The sequence below is a fragment of the Hemiscyllium ocellatum genome, chromosome 30 (genome assembly GCF_020745735.1).
Source record: "Hemiscyllium ocellatum isolate sHemOce1 chromosome 30, sHemOce1.pat.X.cur, whole genome shotgun sequence".
Taxonomy (NCBI): Eukaryota; Metazoa; Chordata; class Chondrichthyes; order Orectolobiformes; family Hemiscylliidae; genus Hemiscyllium; species Hemiscyllium ocellatum.
The window spans coordinates 43,947,656-43,958,675 of NC_083430.1; the positions used below are offsets into that span (position 1 = coordinate 43,947,656).

The 11,020-nt window shown below is 41.1% G+C and overlaps 1 protein-coding gene across 3 annotated transcripts; it reads left to right on the forward strand.

The window, feature by feature from the left end:
* The first annotated feature begins 1,084 nt into the window (after positions 1–1,084).
* znf593 (zinc finger protein 593) lies at positions 1,085–9,316 on the forward strand. 3 transcript variants are annotated; one of them, XM_060847321.1, is made up of 5 exons: positions 1,124–1,159; positions 3,851–3,943; positions 5,709–5,921; positions 6,592–6,654; positions 8,929–9,316. In XM_060847321.1, exons 3-5 carry the CDS (start codon positions 5,722–5,724, stop codon positions 9,059–9,061), a joined length of 396 nt encoding a protein of 131 aa, XP_060703304.1. In that variant the 5' UTR covers positions 1,124–1,159; positions 3,851–3,943; positions 5,709–5,721; the 3' UTR covers positions 9,062–9,316. The 3 variants fall into 3 exon arrangements, with proteins under 3 accessions (XP_060703306.1, XP_060703304.1, XP_060703307.1); XM_060847323.1 differs by lacking the exon at positions 3,851–3,943 and having other exon boundaries at positions 1,085–1,159; XM_060847324.1 differs by lacking the exons at positions 1,124–1,159; positions 3,851–3,943 and adding an exon at positions 2,058–2,318.
* Positions 9,317–11,020: the final 1,704 nt, after the last annotated feature.

Sequence of the window (11,020 nt, forward strand, 5' to 3'; positions counted from 1 at the left end):
CATTGGAGAATTCTCTTTTCCCCTGAGGCTTTCAAAACATGCCACTATAGAATTGCTACTATAATTGATCACATTGAATATAAACCCTTATGCAAATATATCAATTTGACATTAATAAATACATTTATATTATTTTCTTTACAAAATCCACAAAGTCTTATCACTGAGCTTGACATCATGTACCACTTTGCTATTTTATATTTGGATATTTTGCAAAGAATTCAAGGAAGCACACCATAAAAAAATACCTTGGGCTTGACTGTTGGGAGTGTAATGCTCTTTTCCAAAACTGCACAGTAAATGGCTAAACCAAAGCATTATGGCTGGCCAAAGGGGGCAATGTGCTACATTAATCCACAGGATTAATCTGGGGCCTCAGGTTTTAATCCTACCATGGCAAATGATGGAATTGGAATTCAATACCTGAAAAAAAGTCTGGAATTGAATCTAACAATGACTATAAAATCACTGCAGAATGCCAAGAAAAACCCATCTGGTTTAGGGAGACTGTAAACTCACCTGGTCTGGCCTACATATTACTTCAGATCAACAGAAATGTGGTTGAATCTTAACCATCCTCTGGGGATACGCAATAAATGCTGGCCTAGCCTGAGACATGCATATTCCGTGAAAGAATAAAAATAAGTATGACACAATACACTTTCATTATTCAGCACATTTTGACATTTTACTGCCAAATATGTAAAAGCATTTGTGCACCAAATCACTATAAAGTGAATTGCGAAGTCCAGTGATGTTTGAGGCACTTGATGAAGATAACCCTTAAGGGCTCCTGTAACGCAGCGCTGGTGTTCCTAACTCTGGTTCTGCAGACCTGCACTGAAGTCCCACCTGCTCCAGAGGTGTATAATAACATCTCTGAGCACTAGAAACATATATAAATGCAAGTCTTAGCTTTGCAAGAGGAAACAGCTCCATGAAGCAAAAGAATTAAAATATTTGCAAAAGAGCGATCGATAGGATTAATTCCCCTCCTTGTGTAAAGGAGCTGCCTGTAAACTGCAACCCCAGAGGGAAGGGAATTGCAACATGAGGGTCACGTGACCACACAGTGACCTTTTCAACCTCTCGGCGACGTGAGCAGGTGACCCCGGAACCAATTCCTCTGTTTCCGGGCCGAGAGGTGGCGAAGCTCAGGGTGAGGAGCCGGAGGGGGAGAATGTGTGTGAGGGTGTGGACGGCGGGAACGGGGAACGGGGAACGGGGAACGGGGAACGGGGAACGGGGCATGGGATTCCCGCCTCCTGCAGGGTACTTCCACCGTGGGAAGCGGCACATTGTTGACTCCCCCTCTCCCCCTCCCCCTCCCCCCCCCCTCCCTCTCCCCCCCCCTCCCCTCTCCCTCTCCCCCCCCTCTCCCTCTCCCCTCTCCCTCTCTCCCTCTCCCCCCTCCCCTCTCCCCCCCTCCCCTCTCCCTCTCCCTCTCCCCTCTCCCCTCTCCCCCCTCCCCTCTCCCTCTCCCCCTCCCCTCTCCCTCTCCCTCTCCCCTCTCCCCCCTCCCCTCTCCCTCTCCCTCTCCCCTCTCCCCCCCCTCCCCTCTCCCTCTCCCCCCCCTCTCCCTCTCCCTCTCCCCCCTCCCCTCTCCCTCTCCCTCTCCCTCTCCCCCCTCCCCTCTCCCTCCCCCCCCTCCCCTCTCCCCCCCCTCCCCTCTCCCTCTCCCCCCTCCCCTCTCCCCCTCCCCCCCTCCCCTCTCCCTCTCCCCCCCTCCCCTCTCCCCCCTCCCCTCTCCCTCTCCCCCTCCCCCCCTCTCCCTCTCCCCCCTCCCCTCTCCCCCCTCCCCTCTCCCTCTCCCTCTCCCCCCCCCTCTCCCTCTCCCTCTCCCCCCTCCCCTCTCCCCCCTCCCCTCCCCTCTCCCTCTCTCTCCCTCTCCTCTCCCTCCCTCTCCCTCTCCCTCTCCCTCTCCCCCCTCCCCTCTCCCTCTCCCTCTCCCCCCTCCCCTCTCCCTCTCCCTCTCCCCCATCTTTGCTTAGGGACCCCGGACCGTGATTATCAGATTTAACCAGCAGTCCTTTTATTTTTTTAAAGTCGCCGTTTAATTTCTGACATCAGCCAAGAACACAAGAACGAGGAGCAGCAGTAGGCCATTTCAGTCTGCTCTGTGATTAATTAAACCGTGGGTGGTCAGGTTACTGTCTCCATTCCATTTACCCGTCTGCCCACAACTCTGAGCCCCTACTCGACCCTTCACTCAGCCTTGAGTATATTCAGTCACCCAGCCAATACTCCTCTCTTAGGAAGCGAATTCCAGAGATGAACAACCATCTGAAAAAAAACTTCCTTACCCAGACTTAAATTAGGTATTACTAATTTTTAAACGACGCATCTTAGTTCTAGTCTCCCCTGCCATCAAATCATCTCAGGATCTTTTATTTTTCAATAAGGTTACCTCATTCTTTTACATTCCAAAGGATATATGTCCAACCTTTTCAACTTTTGTTTTATAAGCTAACCCCTCTGTTCTGGTAATAAGTTGTGAATGTTCTCTGATTTACTTCTAATGCAATTATTTACTTGCGGTATGGAGACCAAAACTGTATAATTGACTTCAGATGTAGTCTTGACAATGACCGATATAACCATTTGAAGGGTTTGGTTAGCTCAGTTGGCTGGGCAGCTGGTTTGCAATGCAGAATAGCACCAACAGCATGAGTTTAATTTATGTTATAGCTGAAGTCACTATAAAGGACTCACCTTCTCTCCCCTGAGGTGGGCAGAGGGGCCTGTTCCTGTGCTGTACTGTTCCATGTCTAATGTGGCTAAAAGGCATTGAAGAATAGAAGATAGAAGTGGACTCTCAGGTTACACCATCACCAGTCATCTGTCTCCAGTGAGACAGCACCCCAGTTGTCTGCTAGGACTATGATGATTTTATCTATACAATTCTAGCAATGGTCCCTGCTCTTATATTTCACTTCCCTTGCAATAAATGGCAACATTTTATTTGCTGCCTTAATCAGTTCTTTTGTCTGTATGATAGTATTTTATGATACTTTATACAGTAGAGCTATACAGGTTCTCTCAAGTTAATATAAATGAAATCTATGAATTCTACTCCAGCCAAAGTGGACAAGTTCATATTTTCCATTGCCAAATTTGTGTTCCCTCTAAGTATTCATTCAGCTGTATGTAGCTCTGTGATCCCTGCATGACGGTGGCTTCAGAAGCCAGCACTGGGAACTAACTTGGCAAGCTGCTGCCTGCCTATGTTGCTCATTTAACCTATCTAAATGTATTTATAGGCCTTTTATCCTTTGACCACAAATGTCATAACTACATTTGGTCCCTTTATCCAAGTCATAGATATAGATTGTAAATGGTTGAGATCTCGATGCTGATCTCTGTGGCATTCTGCTGGTTTCAGTTTGCCAACCTGAAGATGACCCATGTTTCCTAGTCCCTACTTCCCGTTAGTTAAATTATCCATGTTACTAGTATTACCCCCATACCACAAGTTGCCTAGAGTCCTAACCTTTGATGCAGCATCTTATTGAATGCCTTTTGGAAATCCAAGTATGCTGCATCTACAGATTCTACTTTGTTGATGTCACTGAACGATAATAAATTGGTCAAACATGCTTTCCATTTCTCAAAACCATGTTGACTCTGCCTGATAACAGAACATTGTTAAAATCATAATGTGATTATCTTATTAATGGATTTTAATATTTTCTCTCTTACTGATGTAGGCAAATTAATTTATAATTTCATGCTTTCTGTCATCCATTCTTCTTGAATACTGATGTTACATTTGCAATTTACTGCTGCAGTTTTTGGTTAATCTAGAGAATTTTTTATAAGTTCACAATTTTTGCATCTCTTGTGTCTACAGTCACTTCTTTTATGTCTCTGTGATGTAAGCCATCGGGCACAGGGGACTTGTCAACTTTTAGTAGCGTTTTCCTGTTGCCTTGTCCTAAACTCTGTAAGTTTCTCCTTTCTTTTACCTTGATTTTAAAGTTTCCTTGAGATTTCTTTTGTCTTGCCCAATTATGACGGATGCAAAATACTTATTTAATACTTTCATGATTTTCTTGTTTCCCATTATTTATTCCCCAGTAAGGAAGCAATGCTCACTTTAGTTACTCTTCTTAAATACTTTCATTCATTCTTTCTATATGTCTTAATATTTGTAGCAGGCTTTCTATCATATGCTCACTTATCCTTTTTTTTCAATCATACTTCACTGGATTTCAAAATCCAATGTCTGGCCTGCCACTCATCGTCATCACATTATATGCCTTTTCTTTCAATTAGATAAAATTCCTGAGTTGATCACAGATGGTGCATCTATCTTATAGTTATTTTCTTAAAATAATATATGGTTATGTAAATAGATAACAAATAGTGACTAATTGTTGTTGGAAGTTTTCCAGATTACTTCGTATAAGCGCAAATAGCAAAGTTTGCAGACCCTACATGAATAGGGGGCATAATTATGTGTGGAACTGAGAACATGAGCAGATTAAATGGATAGGGTGGTGCATGTATGGAATGAGCTGACAGAGGAAGTGGTGGAGGCTGTACATAACAACATTTCATATACCTACCCAGATGTCTTTTAAAAGGAAGGGTTTAGAGGGATTTGGCCCAAGTGCTGGAAAATGGGACTAAATTAATTTAGGATATCTGGTTGGCATGGATGAGTTGGACTGAAGGGTCTGTTTCCGTGCTGTACATCTCTATGACTAAGAAATCTTGAGAAGAAGAATTTAGAGAGGATGCACATTTTATATGGAACATAAGAACTGAAATTCTGAGATGCAACTCTTTAAGGTGGAAGGGTAGGTTGAGTAAATGGGATCCTTGGCTATATAAATAGGAGCCAGGAGAGAAAAAGGAAAGAAATATTGCTGATGGCTTAGGCAGCTGTGAAAACACTTGAATTACAAACTTATATTTAATCAAAAGGCTCCAGGCAAAACCTTAGGTCCTTGGCAGCTGGACCGAACAATCCAGACTTCATCTAATGAAGTACTACATGCCTAAACTTGGGTTGCTTGAACCGTCTTCCTTCACTTTACATCCCTCTCACGCCTGAAACATCCAAACCCTGGAAAGATGAGCTGCCAATCCTGTCTGTTTCTTAACCAAGTTTCTGTGATAGTTCTGCTTTAGCTCAGTGGTGTAAGTAATATATAACTTTTCTTGGGGTAATATTTTGCAATGTTGTAATCACTATTGTTATGTATTTATATTTTGAATGTTGTTCTGCCATAAGGAAGCAAAAATTGCTCACATCCAAAATCTTGAAACATGTCCAGCAAATCATGTTCTAGTTAGAGAAAGAGATGAAACAGTTATGAATTTTCCTCCATCCCCATTTTCCTCGTCCATGCCGACCAGACATCCTAAATTAATTTAGTCCCATTTTCCAGCACTTGGGCCATATCCCTCTAAACCCTTCCTATTCATATACCCACCCTGATGTCTTTTAAATATTGCAATTGTACCAGCCTCCACCACTTCCTCTGGCAGCTCATTCCATACACACACATTTTCCTCCATACCTCTCCATTCTCTCTCCTTCCCCCGATCTGTGGTGAGGTGAAATACATGATACGTTAATGCAGCTTGCATTTGCTATAGAAGAGATTCCAAACTCCGTAGTTAGTGCTTGCGTTTAAAAATTTTAAAGTTGGGAATTATTTTAAATTTAAACAGGTATTTCTGTTGGTTTTTGTTTCAAGATCATCGGCGGAAATGACTCGGTCCAAGAGGATACGCAATCACAACAGTGACAAAAAGAAAAGTATATCAAAGCAATGGAAAACAAAAAGGCGAACAAAAGATTTAGATCAAATTCATGAAGATATGAAACCTGAAAATGCAGACAAATTATTGCACCAGGAAATAGATTATGATGCCATAGGAAATGCACAATTCTACTGCTTACACTGCGCGTAAGTGAACAAATGTGATATCTTTTGAATAAATTAATATCCCTGCGGAGGACCATCCAATTTATTGACTGTTGGCATTTGATTGAGTATTGTAGCCCTTTGCCATTACAGATGTTTTGTACTCTGGAGCTTCAGTAGCCTTTTCTCCATAGCTCGCAGCTTGGAATTCTGGGAACACAATTGGGTTGAGTTGACCAAAAAAGTTGCAATGTTTGAGACCAAAAAGACACTGGGAGCAGGGATATTAATCAGTTGAGGATGTGCTGCTGATAATTTTGCAATTGTTATAGACCAAGAGTTATAAAGAGTCATTTTCAAATGTTTTAAGAATTTTTTATTTCATGGTATTTGCATGTTGCTGATTAGGCCACCATTTCTCTTTAATTTCAAGTTATTGTTGAAGGTGCCGGTGAGCCAACTTTGAACCGTTGTATGACATGTGACTCCAGAGTGTCAACAATATAGGTGACTTTTAACTACCCTCTGAAAAGGTCTAGCAGTGACTCTGCTGCATTCAAGAAGATGGCTTGCCATCGCCATCTCAAGGGCAATTAGGCTTTTGGCAATAAATGCTGCCCGAGCAAGCTATTAATATGTTTTGGTGAGTAGCTGAACAAAATTTTCAGTCCTTTTATTTTTAGTGACCTCCTTCCTTTTGCTTCATTTATAGGCGGTACTTCATTGATCAAAGAAGTCTCAAAGAGCATTTTAAAACAAAAGTTCACAAACGAAGGTAATGTCAATTGTTATAAAGTTCAATCCAGGACTAAGTAATGCTTTATTATTATGAAAGGTAACAGTGAATGGTAGACATTTTTGGCAATTTTTACAAAATATTTAGTGATGTGCCAGAGAGAAGACTGCTTCATTATTGAGATAAAGCTGTAAGCTATCTTCAAACAGTAGGACAGGGATACTGTACGGTTATTCCATTTAGTTTTGATTATAGTCAGTGACTATCACTGATAGACAATGTATTATCAACATCTTGATGCTCAACGCTAGATTATAAACCTTGGCAGGTTATGCATAATAGGATTATCACAAACTGGCTAAATAACTCTGTTCCTATTCACTATATATATGCACTTCTCAACAGGAGGCATTGGAAAGTTATTAGGAATAAGTACTCTGCTTAATTTGTACCCCACCCCAAACCTATATGTTACATTTCATGTCTTTTGTTTGGCAGGGACTTTCGATTATACTTTACAAACCTCACAACACTAATTTGTAGAAGCTTCATTCATGAGTACTGACATGTTATTGAACTATAGGGGGCTTTTGTTTTCTCTTTCTTTTCCTTTTATTTTTAAAAATTTTGTAAATTTTTTTTACCCCCCACACTACCACCTAATTGCAGTAGTGCTTATTTTTTTCCCCAGCATCCATGTTGTGTGTGTGTAGGTGTGTGAGACAGTGAAAGACACAAGATGCACAAATCTTTATTCAATTTCCATCACTAGGAAGCAAAGAAACACCCAAGTGGCCAGTGACACGCAGTGCCCTTCACATCAAAGGGCAATGCTGTGTGATCAAACAGTGAAGAGGAAGGCAGGGATTAAATCAAAAACAAAAGGGGGCTTTAATTCCCAGTCTGATTTTGTCCTTAGATGTATCAATTAGTTGTCAGTTATAGAGTCATATAGCACAGAAACAGACACTTTGGTCCAATCAGTTCACACCAACCATAAACCCAAACTAAAGCAGTCCCACTACTTGCTTGATGTGCTTGACCCATATCCCTCCAAATATTTCTTATTCATGTACTTATCTAAATGTATTTTAAATGTCGTAACTGCACCTGCATCTAGCACTTCCTGTGGAGATTCATTCCAAACACCAACCGCTGCATGGAAAAAAAATTGTCCTTGTCTTTTTAAAATCTTTCTCCCCTCACCTTAAAAATATGCCCCCAGTCTTGAAATCCCCTACCCTGAGGAAAAGGCACCTGCTATTCACTTTACCTGTACCCCCTCATTATTTTATAAGCCTCTATAAGGTCACCTATCAACCTCCTACTTCCCAGCATGAAAGATCCTAGCCTATCCAGCCCTTCCTTATAACTCAAACTCTCCATCCCAAGCAACATTCCTGCAAATCTCTTCTGAACCCTCTGCAGCTTAATAATAACCTTCCTATGACAGGGAGATCAGAGGCCTTACCAACATCCTGTACCTTCACATAACATCCCAACTCCTGTACTCAAAGGTCTGAGGAATGAAGGCAAGCGTGCTAAATGCCTTCTTAACCACCCGATCTATATGTGATGCAAACTTCAAAGAATTATGTACCAGAACCTCCAGATCTGTCTGTCCTACAGCACTGCCCAAGGGACTACTTTTAATAGTATAGATCTTGTCTTTTTTTTCCAAAATGCAATACCTTACACTTAGCCAAATTAAACACGTTTTGTCACTCTTCAGCCCACCATATTGATCAATATCTTTTTGTAATCTTAGATAACCTTTTTCACTGTCCATTTTACCACCAATCTTGGCGTCATCTGCAAAATTATCAACTTTCTATATTCTCAACTAAAAAATTTAAAATGAGAAAAAAAGTGGGCCTGGCACTGATTGCTGTGGAACAGGGCTGGTCACAGGCCTTGCTTCTGAGAAACAACCCTCCATCATCACTCTCTCTGTCCTGGCCATAAGCCAATTTTGTATCAAGTTGGCAAGCTCACCCTGAATTCCATGTGATCTAACTTTTCTAATTAGTCTACTCTAGTTCTGGGAAAGTTGCACCAGTGTTCTCTTTTTCCAAAGTTAGGTTTTGCTGAGGCCTGTTATAGTGCCTGAGCAAAGATCTAGCCAAGTCTATCACTGCTAATCACAGGAAAACACCTGTTCAACAATTGTGCTAGCCTGCATAACTTTCACAATTCATAATATCTTAATTGGAACACAAGGCCTATAAACAAAATAAATCAATTGTATATGTTCACTTACCAGGTCATTTGTTGAATTCTCGTACTAATTTTGTGGACTTCTGTATTTCCTAGACTAAAACAGTTAAGCGAAGAGCCCTACACTCAGGAAGAAGCAGAGCGAGCAGCAGGAATGGGATCCTATATACCAGCAAAGAAAGTCAAAGTTGAGACTCAGGCAATAGAAGAAGAAATGAAAATATCATAATTTGATTTTTGTAAAAATTGAATTCCTCTTCAAAAAAACACAAAGCTCTTTTAATATTGTTCAGAGCTTTATATAATTATTTAATCTCAAAGATTTGTTGGCTTGGATCTTATTGCTTCAGCTGATGCTCCTGAATGCCAGCATCATGTTCCTAAAAATACATCTAAATTGGTAACTTTATCCTTTTGATAGGGTGTGTTGTAACCTTCAAATAGGCCATCTTCAGAAATAAAGACATTCCAAAGAGAAACTAAATGGAGTACTTTGATCGTTCTTTGAATTGCCAGAAGTCCAGTAAATGTACTGCTCATTTGTAATTTACAATTTAGACTAAACAAATGGCTACTAACAATAGAAACAGAACTTTGTTGTTTTTTGAAATTACAGTGCTGGGTAAATACTTAGTAAAATTGTGATAACATGAAATTCCACTTGTGTTGAAATTATCAGCCATTTCTGCCAGTAAATTAGGAAATCCATTTAAAATGATGCCTGTAATAAATCAGAGTTCCAGACTGGTAACTCCAAATAGCCAAGTTCGCACCAGTTTACCCATGATCATAGCAACCAATTGGAGCAGGGTTGGGCCACACATGAAATCATGGGTAATCCATCATTTGACATCAAGATCTTCCTGTGAAAGCCTGTAAGTATGGCTAAGTGTGAGGAAAAAAAAGACCAGTCAAACTCGTTACAACAAGTGGAAAAACATTGTACAAAGTGAAAAATTCATATCACTAACCAATGGGAGATTCCACTGTCATGTTTGTCAGCCATTCTGAAGCACAAGGAGAAAATCCTGGAACAATTTCAGCAAGGAAGAGGATGGAAAACAGTTTCTCATCCAGATCTTGAAGAAGCTTTGCGAACATGGCTCAAGGCAGCTTGAGCAGAGAACATTGCCATCATTAGCCCAATCCTACAGGAAGGGGGAATGGCCCTTACAAAGAGGCTAAGCCATAAAGAACTCACCTGCAGTGATGGATGGCTTTACTATCTTTCACCTATTCGGTCTCCACTATTTAAAGGTGAAACATGTAATTGTGGAAAGTGAAGCAAAGAATTTGTAACTGCTGTGGTCTGCACAAATGAGTGGTGCTGAAAAGCCGCTGCTTTTTTTTTTAGCTGAAAGGCCAAAAGCTATGTTCTGAGGAAGGGTCACCGGACCAGAAACATTAACTTTGATTTCTCTTCACAGATGCTGCCAGACCTGCTGAGCTTTTCCAGCAACTTTTGTTTCTGTTACTGAGCCTAAAAGCAATGTTTTCTTGCACATCACTATTCTGTGGCAGGTGACTTACAAAACAGCCTTCAGTATTTTTGAAACATCAGTAAAGTGGACAAAATGCAACAGAAGTAAAGGAAGATTATCATTAATATAGACAACTGAGCCATGCATTTAATGTCGCTAGCCTCAAGGGCATCAAGCTAAAATTCTTGTCTCCCAAAATTACTACGTTTTTCCAAAACTAACTCCTAACATTGAGCAATGCCTTTTATTGTACAAGGCCATTAGAGTGTAAACAAATTGGAAAATAAAGACATTATTCACAAATTTACTGCATCTTACAATAGATTACTCTTTAGGATCAGTCTCATTCTTGGACATAGGTATCTCCATCAAGGATGGATACCTCAGTACCTCACTCTACTGCAAGCCCACGGAAAACCTCCATCCTTCCACCCTAAACATTAAAGCAGCCATCTCCTACAAACAAACCCTACGCATACACAGGATTTGTTCAGATGAGGAGGAACGTGATGGACACCTGAAGGTGCTGAAGGACACCTTCGTAAGAACAGGGTACAATTTTTAATATATTGATCACCACTTGTAACATGCCACAGCGAGAAACTGTAATGACCTCCTCAGGAGACAAACATGGAATGCAACCGATAGGGTACCCTTTGTTGTCCAGTACTTCTCAGGAGTGGAGAAACTACGCCATGATCTTGGCA